At 41.2% G+C, this 14823-nt stretch overlaps 1 protein-coding gene and 1 non-coding gene across 2 annotated transcripts in view; one reads left to right on the plus strand and one right to left on the minus strand.

Annotated features, from left to right (window-relative positions):
* Positions 1-14823, plus strand: part of rps6ka3b (ribosomal protein S6 kinase, polypeptide 3b) — a 65004-nt gene that overhangs the window by 8066 nt on the left and 42115 nt on the right. The window contains exon 2 of the mRNA XM_040052460.1: positions 7706-7765. Within this exon, the coding sequence (XP_039908394.1) occupies positions 7706-7765 (60 nt within the window). The remainder of the gene's footprint in view (positions 1-7705; positions 7766-14823) is intronic.
* On the minus strand, positions 1086-1179 carry trnai-uau. Its single transcript has 2 exons — positions 1142-1179; positions 1086-1121 (listed from the first exon to the last, which is right to left on the minus strand). It is a non-coding gene; the product is annotated as a tRNA-Ile (tRNA).

Consider the following 14823-nt stretch of genomic DNA (forward strand, 5'->3'; position numbering starts at 1 on the left):
GGGGTGGAGGTCAGGTGACGGTGGAGGAAATTCCACGACAATCTTTTCAGTTTGCAGAGCTTTGAGGTGTAAGGGTTCAGTATGGGTGGAGTGTGAGAGTTCCACAAAGATGACGGAGGATGGGGAAAAGCACGGTGGGTGTTTCTGGAGAAAAGCATGTTCTCCAGAAACACCCACCGGGCTTTTCTTTGGGGTGGAGTCGATTCCAGGCAGATAAAATCCCACCTTCGGGTGCATTTACACCCTTGTACAGTTGCCTTGCACCGTCCCTCGAGAAGGTTTCACTTAATCGCAGCTCTTCTCTCCTCACATGTTTGAAGATCACTCTTTCAGAGCAAGACCAAGTTCACAGTTTTAAGACTTTTGTTGTTTGGGTCCGTTTTTGGAAGCGACAACATGCTGTCCTCTCATGCCCTTCATAGATTTCTCAATTCCTCAGCAGTAATTTTAAGGGCGGCAGCTGTTGTTGAGGAAGCGCTGCTGTTTCATGCTCGGGCACGATTAGTGGCCACACTGCATTTTTACTGTTCCCACCTCTATGAGGGGACAAGGGCACAGTATGCCACAGTGGTCCAGGGCTTGGAGACTTGCACTGCCAACAGAGACAGCTGCAGTGTTAAAGGGAAACTACCCTGTAGTGGCCTATTTATGGTTATTTGCATTTCCATCACAATAACACTGCGTTTTTTCATACAGCAGCAATAAAATAAGCTTTTAAACTTTTTTGCATCACAGCCATGACCAGAAGTTTTGGCATTCGTGCAGATTTAGTGTTTCATGCATTTTGTTTTTTCAGTTTTTCCCCTTCAGCCTTAAAAGAATGATGGGAGTTTGCCATTGTCATGGATTTTCAAGTTTATACGTCTGCTAAAAATCTAAGAATTTGAATCCTGGTGAACTTCATGTCAAGGTCAGAGGTCAAGTGTGCTTAAAATTCAAGATTATTGTCATGTGTGCAAAGAAAACGCATTTCTCTGTACATTAAAATTCTTTCTCTGCTGTCCACACGCAGAAGCCTGTTAATATGTACAAATAGATAAAATACAAATTGCACGAATAAAACTCTGTTGCCTTTTATAAGTTTTTGCTCCAGGTGAGGCTCGAACTCACAACCTCGGCATCGCTCTGCAGGTTACTGTCCTATAAGTACCGCGCGCTGACCGATTGCGCCACTGGAGCTCCCTAAAAGCTTGTGAATGCAATAATTTAAGAAGGAAGTCTCCTAGGATTTTCACATTTATCCCATAGGTGCGTCTCCTAGGAGGCTTAGGCAGCCGTCAGTGTTTTTATTTCTGCTGGGCCACTTCTGATTGATGGGAGCGCCAAGCTGATAAAGGTTTGTGGACTTCTGCTTTTTGAGGATTGACCACAATAAAATGTCCACATGATGGATCACTGTGTCCCAAGGCAGAAGTGAAAACCTAAGAAGGGACATTAATGTTTTCCATCCATAGCAAGGAAACTCCCCAGATCCTAAACTCCATGCCATAAAACTTTATTTATAAAGTACTTTTTAACACAACAACAAACTTACATTTGAGATCATGGGTCACATGCGACGCAATTTGATCTGAAGTGGGCCACACCAGCGAAACTCCCCAGATCCTAAACTGATTCAGAATTTATGGCCGGCAAAGCTGAGCGATTGTGAGGTGGAGTAGGTCGGTTTGAGTAAAATCAAATTATAAGCAGTTCTGTTTGATCCAGCAACGTCCTGTTTGAAGCTTGAAGCACAGTCATTTCTAACAGGTTTACAATGACTGCAAGTTGTTTTTTGCAGAAAGCGCCACAGATTATTCGCGTAGCATCTGAACGCTGCTTCATACACCTCAAGGAAAGCTGACAAAGCGTTAACCCAGTCAATACCGATAAATCAAATCTTTGAAATATTTTAAGCATATTTCTCGCGTTTGAAACGTATCTGATTCGTTTCTGTAGGCTCCGCCTTTTTAAATTACTGCAGGTAGTTAAACCAGAAACCTGGTGCAAGTTTAAGACTTCAAAAAAGATAAATTTCATTCAGCTTTCTTAAATGCATCAGTGATTAAAAGTTCTATAAGGCAACGTCAACATTTAAAGACTGAAATGTTGGTCACAATAGAAAGCTTTTTAGGCAGCTACGCCACATATGAAGGCTGATAAACGAGCTGTCTCGGTTCAAAGTGGGGGTCATTCTTTTTGGCCTAAAGTTCTGGTTCGGACTCTGTTGTTGCTTAGCAGTAACACAGGCGATTTCACAGGAACGTCTGATTTGACTAATGGTTATAAATCATTCGTCCTCCCGCCTCTTACGCACTAGCTGAGATAAGAAGGCCGGTTTGAAGAGTTCAAAGTCCACGTGGTTTCTGGGTGTTGTTTGAATATAGTCTCACAAAAAAAACCAAACCTCTCCCTTAACAGAAAACCACAGACGAGCTCCACCTCAGCAGCACCACTTCCCTCGACCTAGGATGCCCCGCGCTGGTTGGCAGACCTGCCAGCTTTTTTACATAATGATATCCGATTACGTTGCCAGCAGCTCGACTCTAACTTTAACGATTATTAATACCAGGTGTGGCTGCAGAGTTCTGCGCTCAGATGTCATCATCCTGATACCTAGTCGATCTATAGATTAATAAAAGGAGACAGTGGAGTCTAAAAGCCTTTGAATGCTTTTAATTTCGACTTCCTTTTCCTTCCTAAAAACAGGAACTGAGCTCTTGTAGTGATCCTTCGACTGCAACATGCCGCTCTTTATTAACTGTAGCTTCCAGGAAATTTCCTAGACGTGAGGGGTCAAAGCTCATCTTTATCACTTTCCCTCAGGAAATCATCCCAAAAGAACTTCTGATACCATCAGGATCTCCCACTATCTGGATTTCCTGCTTCACCACATAGTTGGGGGCGAATGAGACCCCGCGGAGCAGAACATTTAACAGCTTTCATCGTGCTTTTACAAGAAGAGGTCGAGACAACATGTACAAATCAAACTTTAATTGCAGTAAAATATGCCTTTCCTTCTGAGAACATGTTGTTGATGCTCCTGATGTAACAGGTCTGGTTGGAGTCAGAACAAGACTCAGAGTGTTTTTGTTTTACTCGTGAACAGCAGTCGAGCCTTTCCAAAATACTTTAGATGATGATGGGAGTTTTTATTTAGATGCAGCTATATTTATGCTGCTGGTGTCATCAGGCATCACTTTAGGTTGTCCAAAACGGACAGGACTCTGGGTAGCTGTGACTTAATAGTGTTTTCTTCTTGATCGTAGGGGTCGAGGTAATTGATATAGTTTTGTTTTGGATTTTTTTTGTGATATTTTACAGGCTTAAATCGTAGTAAAATACTTTTCTTTGAGAAGTCACACGACAAGCAGCTACTTTACATTTTTATTTTAGACATGACACCAGCAAGCAGTCGCTTTCCACAGACTAATCAGGGTTTTTCCTGGCTCTGAATGGACTTTCGTAGGTGTGATAACACATTTAAGTGTGATTAGCCATTTGATTATCAGTTGCCAAAAAAAAACCTTGATAAAAAACATTATTACAGAACTGCTGATTTTCCTTTCGGGGGAAGTCCACGGCCTCTTTGGGAGATTCCAACATGTTTTTATATGTAGGAAAATCCCTGTACAAGTTTCCATGTTGATTTAAAAATGCTCCAAAAGCCTCTGTTACGCCAACTGTGACGTGCTCTTGAGGCGTGCTGGACTCACTCAAATCCTTTCCTAAAAAAAGATGCTTCTAGAGAACGATTAAAGAAGTCAAAGCATGAATTGAAGCAATCGTGGAGTTTTCTCCAGAATGTCTCGTCTTTCCGAGCTGTTGCAGCATCTCTGTCTCAGTAATCTGGGAATCTTTGAGCTCGTCCACTGAGAAATAATGGCTGCTTCTCCAACTCGGCTGTGTTGGCTTCGCTGTGTTCACTAAAATACAAAATGTAAGAAGTGGACGACAAGCCAATATGAGTTTTGGCCCTTGGTCCACTTTGCGAGGGCGACAACGGCGAGCACAAACTCCCTGTAAAGTTTTAATGGTTCTGTCATAAATCAGGCAGGCGTATTATTTCACAGATCTTACATAATACCAGTGTTGCATGTGATTATAATTTGGTAAGTTACAAACTTCTAATAATGTGACAGCTTTGCTGTGTAGCCCCAAAATAACCACATGGAGACTTTTGTGCAATTTGCATGGATACTTTAACACAATTTAAATATGTAGATGTGACAATGCACCAAAGTTAGAGAGTATTATTTTATTATATTGTCAAAGAACACTTTTAAAGTAACACTTTCCCAACATTATTTTGTACCTTCTTAGGCTTTCGTATTATGTAATTTGAAGCGTTAAGCAGTCGTAAGAGACCAGTAAAGGACTGTTTGTATGGATGAGATCTTTGCGGTTGTAAAAACTGCAGCAACCTGTCGACGCATCGATTCTTTTCTGTGATGTTAGCACTGAGTTGTGCAGCGGGCTCGGTGGTCAGCGCTGCTTTCTCAAGGCAAGGACTGAAACATTGGCAGGACTCTTCTGTTTGTGTCTCGAGTTTACATGTTCCCGCCATGCTTGCATTGAATTTCCATGGAAAGACATGCTTCCCATCCCGACCCAGGACACTCTTGCAAAATCAGTACTTAATCTCAAGAGTTTCACTTCCTGGATAAATGAAGATTAAAAAACAAGACAAAAACTTTGCACCCACTTTCCACAATTTGTGACTCATGTTTTTTTCTGAGTCATAACTCAGTCAAATCTAACCACGCAGGAACAGCTCGTATTTATAGATTCATTGTGCCATTTCATTTCTGAAGTCCTTTGCAAATGAAGGTTGGGAATCTTTGAAGAAAATATGATTGTCATAAATCCAAAACCTGCCTGAGAGTCATCACATTCGTAGGTTTACACTTCAGGAATTGCTGAACTATAAAATTATGTAAGTTGTCTTAACTTAAAAAAATGCAAAATTGTAGCCTTAAAATAAATTAGCATCAACTTAAAAGGGGTAGGTTACACAACTCTGAGTATGCAGTGCATTTAGGAAAGAAAAGTCACATGACAGTCAGAAAAAAACTGTAAGAAAGTAAAAGTTAAATATACTTATAAGGATAAGGATCAGGTTACGAGGACGGTTGTCTGCGCTGTTGTTTTATCAGAGCCAGATAATCATTGTTGGCTTGACAGCTCTAAGCTACTAGAGTCACACTTTAGTCACACAGAGTTAAAACAGCAAACTCCTGGCGACACAGAAAAATTGCATTGACCCTTTTTTGCATTCGCTGACTGTTTGCAAGTAGCTGCAGTGACGACAGGGCAGCATCCTCAACCTCTGGGACACCACTTTCTATAACAAGGTGATTGCACAGGATGCAGATTGGTGAAGACTTCCAAGTAATGATGTAGGGATTTGTCGTTTTCAACAGTTTATCCCAGTTAACAAGCAGGTTGCACATAATTGCCATCTTGACCCATTCAGTCACAGACTGATACCAAACCCGACTGGTCAGCATCTTCGCAGCAACCATGATGTCATTTAAAAGAGTGAGGACCTTTACTGCGTTTACAGTGTAAAGGTTGATTCTGTGTGTTTTTAATGGTGAAAATTGACCAAAATTGAGACAAATGCAGGTGATCGTCCCCACAAAAACAAACGCTGCACACTTTTTATTCATGGTCTACAAGACTGAGCCATTCCACTGCTTCCTCTGCAGCCACCTTGTTCTCTCTTAATCCTGTTTCTTCTTTCTCTTCGTAATCCATCGCTCTCTCTCTCTGTCCGCTGCCTTTGCTCTCTCCTCGCCCTCCCCACCACCCTCCTCTTCACCTTTTATCCGGTTGTGCAGATTACAGGCCAGTAATTGCTCCCCGAGTTGCTCTCACCGGCAGAGTAAATAATCGTAATCGCTTTTATTGTTATTATGCTTCTTTGGTCACGCAGTAGTATCAGTGCTATCAGTGTCTGAATCACAGCTGTTGTTCGAGCAGGGAAGCAGACAGGCTGTTAATCTGCGTTACGTAATGCTAATTCAGATCTGTTGTTTTTGTTTTTCCTTTCGGCCGAGCAGATGAGGTACGGAAGCCGTCCGAGTCTGTCGGCCCTGCTGATAAATCTTACGTTCAGACCGTCTGGGCCCTTCTTTTTCTTCTCTTTTGTTCCCGTATCTCATTTTAACCTGAACTCTAGTTTGATCCCAACATCACAGCGATAGAGCGGGAGGGAGGTGATGATGATGAGAGCTTTTCAGAATAAAAGACGCCTACTCAGTGAGCGGCTTGCTTCACCTCTGAATGGAAAGAATTGAACGTAGGCAGCAAAAGTCCTTGATGTAAAAGAATTATTAATGTCTTTATGCACCTGATTTACCTTCTATCTGATATATAGGGGACGCGTTCTGCTTTCCTCGTTTTCTGTCGTATTTGTACTCTAAATCTTTCAAACACTGAATCATGCAACGCTACTCTTGTAGTATCTGAGAACAGAAATATGATCCCAGAAATGATCAGAATAGGCCCAGATTTTATACATTAAAGCCACCTGCCTCATATTGGGCGTCTCTGTGCTTCGTGCTGATCACCTCTGACCTCGGGGGCACAGACCAGGATCCTTTGTGTTTCCGGGTCAGGACCTTGTGGATCAGGTTTGATTGGATTGGGATTTGGGGAGTTTGGAGGTTGGGTCAGCGCCTTGGGCTCTTTGCCGTTCTTCGAGGAGCTCGTGACAGTTTTTGGGTTGTGGTGATGCCCACTGTGCTGTGCTTGGATAGTGTTTCGTAACATCCACATAAATGTCAGGAATCAGGTTTCCCAGCAGAACGTTACAGCTCTGATAAGCTTATCATTATCAATCATCTGTCACAGGTTTCAGTGGTGAGGTGGATATTTTGCATATGTTTATAAAATATATACGCAGTGTTTTAGTTAGAAAAAAATAACTAAAATATTAAAATGCAAAAATAAAAATGGTTACAGTTAAAATTAACTGCAAATGTCTAAATAAGAAAATAAAGGAAAATGAATGTGGTGATAAATAATAAAAAAAAGTATAAAATTTGAAAATAAAACAATAAAAAATAAAAGGAAAGGCAGAAAATATATAGATAAATAAATAAAACTGGAATAACAATTAAAAATAGCACAAAAAATCCAAATTAAAATTAAAAAAATGGCAAAAAGTAACATTTATAAAGTAAAATGATAATTACTTAAAAAAAATTTAAAAAACGTAAAAAAGAATCGGTAAAAAAAAGTTTATTCTAAAACAAATGCAGAAATAGAATATCTGTATTTAATAAATAAAATGCTAAATAATTAGAAGTAAAGAAATAAATTTAATATAAAACTGAAATAAAAAATGAGCAAAACTACAAAATAAATTCAAATAAATTTGCCAGAAAAAAAAAAATAGAGAAAATCGACAGCCCTGGAAAATCAATGAAAACAATCAACGAATGTCAGCTTCCTGTTTACGTCCACCTGAAGTCCCCGGGGTCTGCAGCCCATCAAACTGGACCTTGATTGTTTCTGTACAGATAAGTGTGGCTCAGTACTCGCTGTCTCAGAGGAAGTCGAGCTGTTACCAGTTTTTCAGGTGAGCATGTCTGAGCCTGAAGAGGTGACGTCGCCTGCCAGGATCACACGGAGAGCAGCTGCTAATTAGCATGCCACTGCTGAGCCTCTGCGTGTGTGTGTGTGTTAACGCCTGACCTTTGTGTGTGTTTGATTACAGGATGCACATCATGATCCCGAGGACTCGGTGGGCGAGGACGATTCGATGTCTGTCTGCACGGTGAGCCCACCTCCTGTCCTGTGTTTCCTGCTCACATCAGAGAGGCTGCAGACTGTGTTTGGAGCTTTCTGTTAGTCTTTCCTGGCATTTCGTCGGCTTCACTGTAAACACGCCGAGCTCTCTGTTTGCACTCAAAATGCTCTGAAGGCACTCACGCGTGCAGTCATGAGTCTGACCTCCTCGTATCGACGCTTAAACAGCTCTTCTGGTCACTTTTACATCGATCTGTGTGCGACCTCGTGTGCAAAAGTTTCAGTTACATTCACACAAAGCAGAGTTTTTGATTTAGCCTCTGTTTGAGAAAACTGACGCCTACTCCTGCAGGATAATTGCTGGTATGAAAGTGAAGCAGAATGTAGCTCACTATTAAAATCATGAGTCATCTCAAAGCAGGAAGAAAAAATCCTCCCTCACATCCTTGGCACTGATCGTTATCATCATTTATTTGTGATGCTCTTCACATTTCAGGAGTTGTTTTGGGATTAGATGATATTTTCTCTTCAGGCGATTCCACCTTCTTCTTCCTGTGGCCCACTTTTATCCTCTACTCACACATGCTGACTTTCATTTGACCCTGTTTTGGAGAAAATCACTGTAAATACAGGGTATTTTGAAATGCATGTGGTCATGCACGGATTACTAAACAGGCCTAGTGGACCTGAGGGATCAGAGCTCAGTTCTAAGATACGAAACGACCACAATGAAGTACAACTGAGTCTAGAAGAGACACAAAACCAATAGAAATGCAAAATTACTGCAGAGAGAGACGCTGGGTATCACAGAAGTGTGCAACATTGAGACAATTAGAACACTGATGGGTGTAAAATGGTTGAAAACGTAAAATTATTGGAAATGAGAGCAATGTTGGAAATGTGCAAAACAAGCAAAAGAAACAACCTGAAATTGGTACGAAACAAGGAAAAAGCAGCAACCAAATAATAAAAAAGTGAAACAAAGTAATCAAAAAGACACAAAAATGACCTCAAGAGTGGAAATTGATGGAAAATCACCAGAAAAATGCATAAAATACTCACAGGAAGAAGGAAAATCACCCCTAATAGGTGTAAAACATTTGCAAAATACATGCAAAGTAGCAGAAAATGATGCAAAACATTTGTCAGCAGACACAAAAGATCACAAACAGACCTCAAAGAGAATCACAACATCGCTGAATTAGTGCAAAAGTTTCTGTGTCCTGTTTTTCAGTGACTGCTGTCTTGTGTGAGTCCTCGAGCCTCTGAATGGCTTTTTGCACCTTTAAATGTTGGTGAGCCTTCACTTCATGCACGCAGAAGCAAATCAGCAGATATGGGACTGGTGGGGAAAAAACGAGCGGTGCCCTGTAAACAAAAATAAGCACAGGTGCAGAAACATAATTCAAAGGATTAAATGTTGTGGCTGTTTTATGAAATGTGGGCTGGTTGTCATAAGCTACAAAAGCAGAACTGGCTCCTCAGACGTTTCAGGAGCCGTGTGTCCTGCACTGAGCTCACGGACCTGTCTGCGAGTGTTTGAGCAGCAGCAGGGAGGGCAGCTGCACGTATTGATTTTTTAAATGCAGAGGAGATGGCTTATGGATCGACTCTCTGGTAGGAGCTGAGCACTCATTACCTCACCGCACAGAGTCGGCAGCACTCACACAAAGACACACACGAGCTCTGCAGCAAGAAGCTGGATGTGAAAACATCACCAACGTCACGTTGTGTGAGTGTGTGTCTGCAGGTCTGTGTGTGTGTGAGCGTGAATATATTACATAGCTGTTAATGAGTGACTTAGACTGTTCCAGTCAGTGTGAAGCGAATGTGTGAGAGTGTGTGTCAGGTTAAATCGGGGTAATGAGGCAGCTTTCTCTCTGTGTCACGTTGCTCAAAGTCTTAGAGTGTGCAAATGACACAAATTCACTCACCGCTACACATGTGAGGACCTTCACTGACACAAGGGACAGCAAAGCAAACAAGTTCTGCTTCGGTCAGACCACAGAGCTTCAGACCGAGCTGTGAGTAAGTCTGGGAGAAATCACCACACTTCTCACTTGGTTTATCACCTCAATAAGCACTTTGGTCAGTTAATGGCCTCAGTCACTGGTATCAGGTCTTACTGAATAAAACATGACGTTCTGTCAATTTTATTCACCGGTCGTCCAAATAGAGGATGAAACAGGGTGTGCGTGTAACTGAGACACTACATGAGCCAGGCTGATTGTAGGAAATAAAAAAACCCTGAAACCTAAAGTTTAAAAAGAGAACTTACTAATAAAACAACTAAAACTGAAACTAAAACTTTGATATGGGACAAAAATAATGGCAGGGGGAACCAAAAGAAGCAAAAATGCAGAAAATACAAGATGCAAAATGTGAGAAATTATACAAAACGAATACAAAACGATAGAAAACAGCCAAAAAGAGGAATTCAGAATGATTAAAAAGCAACCTCAGTGATCATATAAAGACCAAAATGACCAAAGCCTGACCTAGCATGGCCAAAATGTGACAGAAAAGGACAAAAAGAAGAAAATGATCAGGAAGGGAGCGCAACAACCATGGAGGTATACTACAGAGAGGCCAAAACAGTCCCAAAGTCATGGACAGCAACCATGAAGACATGCAAAATGAATACAAATGAGAAAAAATGATTAGAATGATCGGTTTGCTCTCCCAAATGTTACAAATATGATACACACCAGACTCAAAGCTTTGGAAAGCAGACATGAAGACATGCAAAATGAATAAAAAGAGAGCTCAGTGATCATAAAAATACCAAAATGACAAAACAATGGCCCAAAACAGTCACAAAACAATATTGAGCAACTATAAAGAGGAGCAAAGTGATTAGAAAGAGATCTGAGCGATCACGAGAAACAGTCAAAGGACCACAGAGAGACACAAACAATCAAAATGTGAAACAAAACGATGGGAAGCAACCATGGAGTAGCAACATGAACAGAAAGAGCTCAGAGATGACTAACATGTGACACAAACGATATTAAGCAACTATAAGAGAGGCAAAATTATTAGAAAGATATCTGTTCATAAATGATTAAACGCCTGCGAAGCACAAAATAATCCAACAACAGCAAAATAGTTGAAGTTAAACACACAGGAAGTGTGTTTGGGTTTAGTCTGTGTCACTGTGGTCAGATTTCATCACAACATGTCAGGAGACGCTTTGGTGCAGATCTTTGCTGAGACTTGGTGAATCTTCGTGAGTCAGCTAACTTCCAAAGCTTGCTTTATAATTTCCATCCTGAACTCCTGAAAAGCCTCGAGGCTATCGTGAAGAGTGGGCAGGGAGCACTGAATTTAATCTCAAACATTTCAGAGACGTAAAAACCTCACATGCAGAATCACTTAAAACATGCTTCTTCTTTTTTTTAAACTCTTTAAGTTGTGCTTGCTATGTCCATTAATGGGTCGACCCGTGGTGCCAACAGCAGTCACTGATGTTTGACCACGAGCCAAAAGGAAATTCACCAGCAGCTTTGCAAAGTAGGATTTCATTTCCTCAAATATAGCAGATATTTTTGTTTATCGTTTGGCAGGAAATGAGAGGAACTGCTGTGGTTTGTTATCTAAAGTGACAGAGACTCATTGGATTGGCTTATATGTGCACTCACATGTGCAGACAACCGCCCAACTACCCCTGTGAGCCAGTAAGAGCCGATAAAAAACAGACTAAAAGGAAGCACTGAAACACACACACACACACACACACACACACACACACACACACACACACACACCTCAGCTCTCATTCACAGACACACTCGCTCAGATCCTGAAGCACCTCCATCACAGCGCTGTTGCATCCATTGAGTCGATAACACATACACACACTATCATGAGCTCAGGTGTGACTGCGAGAAACACACATTCAGTTGACACACTGACATCATTGTTGAGTCAGTAGCACACACACACGCCTGGTTTGCTATCTTTGTGGGGACATCCCATTGACATAAAGCTTTCCTCAGCTGCTTACTCTAACCATCAAAAATGGTACATTAGACGATCGACATCAGTGCTGGTTTTTAAATCCAGATTGAAAACACATTTTTATTCACTGGCTTTTGACTCAGTGGTTGACTGACTTGTATTTACTTATATTTTATTGTTTTCGCTATGTTTATTATTTTATCGTATTTATTATTCTTATGGTATCTATTATGTTTCTATTGTTCAGCACTTTGGTCAGCCTTGTGTGTTTTTAAAGTGCTATATAAATAAACGACGATGATGATGATGATGATGATGATGATGAAAAATGAATGGCTAACCCTAAACCTAACTATAACATTTTGAGTCCCCCATGGGGACCTGGACTTTGGTCCCCACGAGGGCTGTTGGTCCCCACCAGTATAGTAAATGTCAGATTTTGGTCCCCACCAAGATAGTAAGAATCCGTACACACACACACACACACACACACACACACACACACACACACACACACACACACACACACACACACTCGCTAAGGCCCCCAGTGAGGCAGAAAAGAGTTTCCAGACAGCAGAAGGAACATCGTTGCTCTCTGAGGGGCCAACTAACATCTGCTGCCATCTGCCGCTGCTGTTCAGCTGTGTGTGTGTGTGTGTGTGTGTGTGTGTGTGTGTGTCAGACACAGTATCATGTCTCATCAGGATGAGGTCACTTGTTCGCTGTGGGAGCACCATGTTGTACACACACGTGCACCAGCTTCTTAGTTTGTGTGACCTGCTGCGCCGCGGGTTTTGTGCCTCGCTCGGTTTTGCTCTCCCAGCAGATTTCTCTGGCTGACTGCGTCGCTCTAAATGGTTTAAATGGGACTTCTTAAATATTTCATAAATGCGCAGGTGTGCAGCCTTGCAGAGCTGAGATTTGTTCCGTCATCCTCTGAGAATCGATTGAGGCAATGCCAAACTTATGATAGCACCTTCTCCTTCCTGTGGCCCACTTTTAAAAACAAAACATCTGCAGAGAGGTGCGATTTAACGTAAAAGTGACACAAAGCAAACTCCAAAGAAATGCTAAAATAAAGAGATGAAAACCAGCCATAAAGAAAAAGAGGAGCTGATTATTAGAAAGATGCAAAATGAGTAACATAAGATGTAACTTGACAGCAAAGTGGTTGAAAATAACTATAATAATAATAATAATTGTTGTGAAAAATGTAAAACAAAATATCCTAAGTCTAAATGAGTGCCTAATATGATAGAAATAATGACCACAAAAAGCATTAAGTGACCATGAGATGCAAAATGACCAAACTGTGACATAAAATTCCCAAAACAGGGATGAAGATGAGCACAAAGAACAGGAAGTGATAGCAAAAGGATACTCTCATGAAGCTGCTGAAAACAGTTTGAAAGCTTTTATGACTCAGGCTATTATAACAGGATTAATACGTTCAGGGAAAATCAGCCCATCAGTTTCCCAGAACAGCGTCCTGTTATTGATTAACCGAGCGATTGGTAGTGTTTAGTGAGCATGTGTGTCCCGGAGAGAACAGCCAGTGAAAGCTAATGTGTGATTCGTTTCAGAGGGTTAATGAGAAAAGTCCAGAGGTGGGTTTCAAAGTAGCTTGCAGATTTGTAGGATCTATGGGAAGGCTGAATGGCCTTAAACAGCGCCCCCTGTGGATGTGTAGAGTGATGTCTGTGGATGTTTGTCCTGGTGTTTGTATGGGTGGCAAAATAAAATATGTCCGGTATCTGCGAACAGTTACCGGTAGAAACACCTTGTTGCTGATTAAATGAATGATTGCTTGATCATGATGCTGTTCATTGGGGAGCAGTGATGTTTTTACAGGTTTCACAGGTTTTACAGGTCAGTCAGGTGTATGCGCTGCTCAACATTCATCACGATTTTGCTCCTTGTTTTTGGCTGTTTAGGTTACTGCATGACCAGAAGTCATTTTCGGAGCTGAGCTACAATTAATTTGGCCAGTATCGAGATTATCAAACACACTTTGGAGAATTTGATCGAAAAAGGCGATTCTTGTATGTAGGGGTGGGCGGTAGAAACGGTATAAATTTGGCCAATTGTAGAGATTTTGACTATACCGCTCTACCGCAATAGCGCATGTTGATGGTGTCATCAAGCTGCGCCTGTTTTGGTCGAAAGCATTGCAGCAGCTGCAAACAATATCATCTGCAAATTACTGCGCTCCCTCCACTTCCCTTCCATTGATTCATTAATGCTGAATTCTCTCGCAGCTGCTCTATTCCCATGTTTTTGCAGTATATTAATAACTAACCTGGTATTGTGGATGGATTATCTCACTTGTTCTCCTGACTGAAGTTTGGTCTGTTTATAGCATCCTGCCATGTGATTGCATTTGTCCCTGACCACCAGAAACCCTCACGTTAACTTTTATCGAGGGGAAAAAAGTTAGCATTCATCCTTCAGCTTCACTGTGCTAATGTTATGCTAACGTAGCTGTTTTGCTAGCGATCACGTAGCACATCATTATATACCAGCTAGCTTAGCTACAGTAACCCTACAAACGTCACTGCTGTTTAGTTTCCTGTCTTCATTTATGTTGGAAGTGATAGCAAAGCGGTATGTTTTAATTTTTTTAATTGATCTCTCAGTCAGAACATGCTATGTCATGTTTAGGTGGAAACTAGCGAGCTAACTTCCTGCTAGCTTCTAACTCTGTTGAATTTAATAAATTCTGTTTTCATGGATGCCTGGATGTAAAGCAGCAACGCTGTTCATTTTATTAAAAATGAAAGAATTTAGACAGTTTTTAACTCTCAGTGTTCGTTTGACTTTGGGACCTGAAGGAGACGGAGTTTTGGACCCAGATTACTCTGCAAGGCTCCTGACTACGGCAGCCGTAATGCTCCGGCTTCATAGCTTACCAAAGTCATATTACATTTTTTTTGACAGATTTCTGTGCGCTGTGTACCACATAAAATCGGTTCGAGGTCAGTAAGCACAACCAGAATTCATACATAAGGCACACTGTTGATTTTTGAGAAAATTAAAGGATTTTAAGTGTGCCTTATAGTGTGTAAAATACGTTATACAGAAGAAAAGAATATATCGTGATATATATCGTTACCGCACATGCTT

The sequence above is a fragment of the Simochromis diagramma genome, unplaced genomic scaffold, assembly GCF_900408965.1.
Source record: "Simochromis diagramma unplaced genomic scaffold, fSimDia1.1 OVJJ01000606.1, whole genome shotgun sequence".
In the NCBI taxonomy this organism is placed as follows: Eukaryota; Metazoa; Chordata; class Actinopteri; order Cichliformes; family Cichlidae; genus Simochromis; species Simochromis diagramma.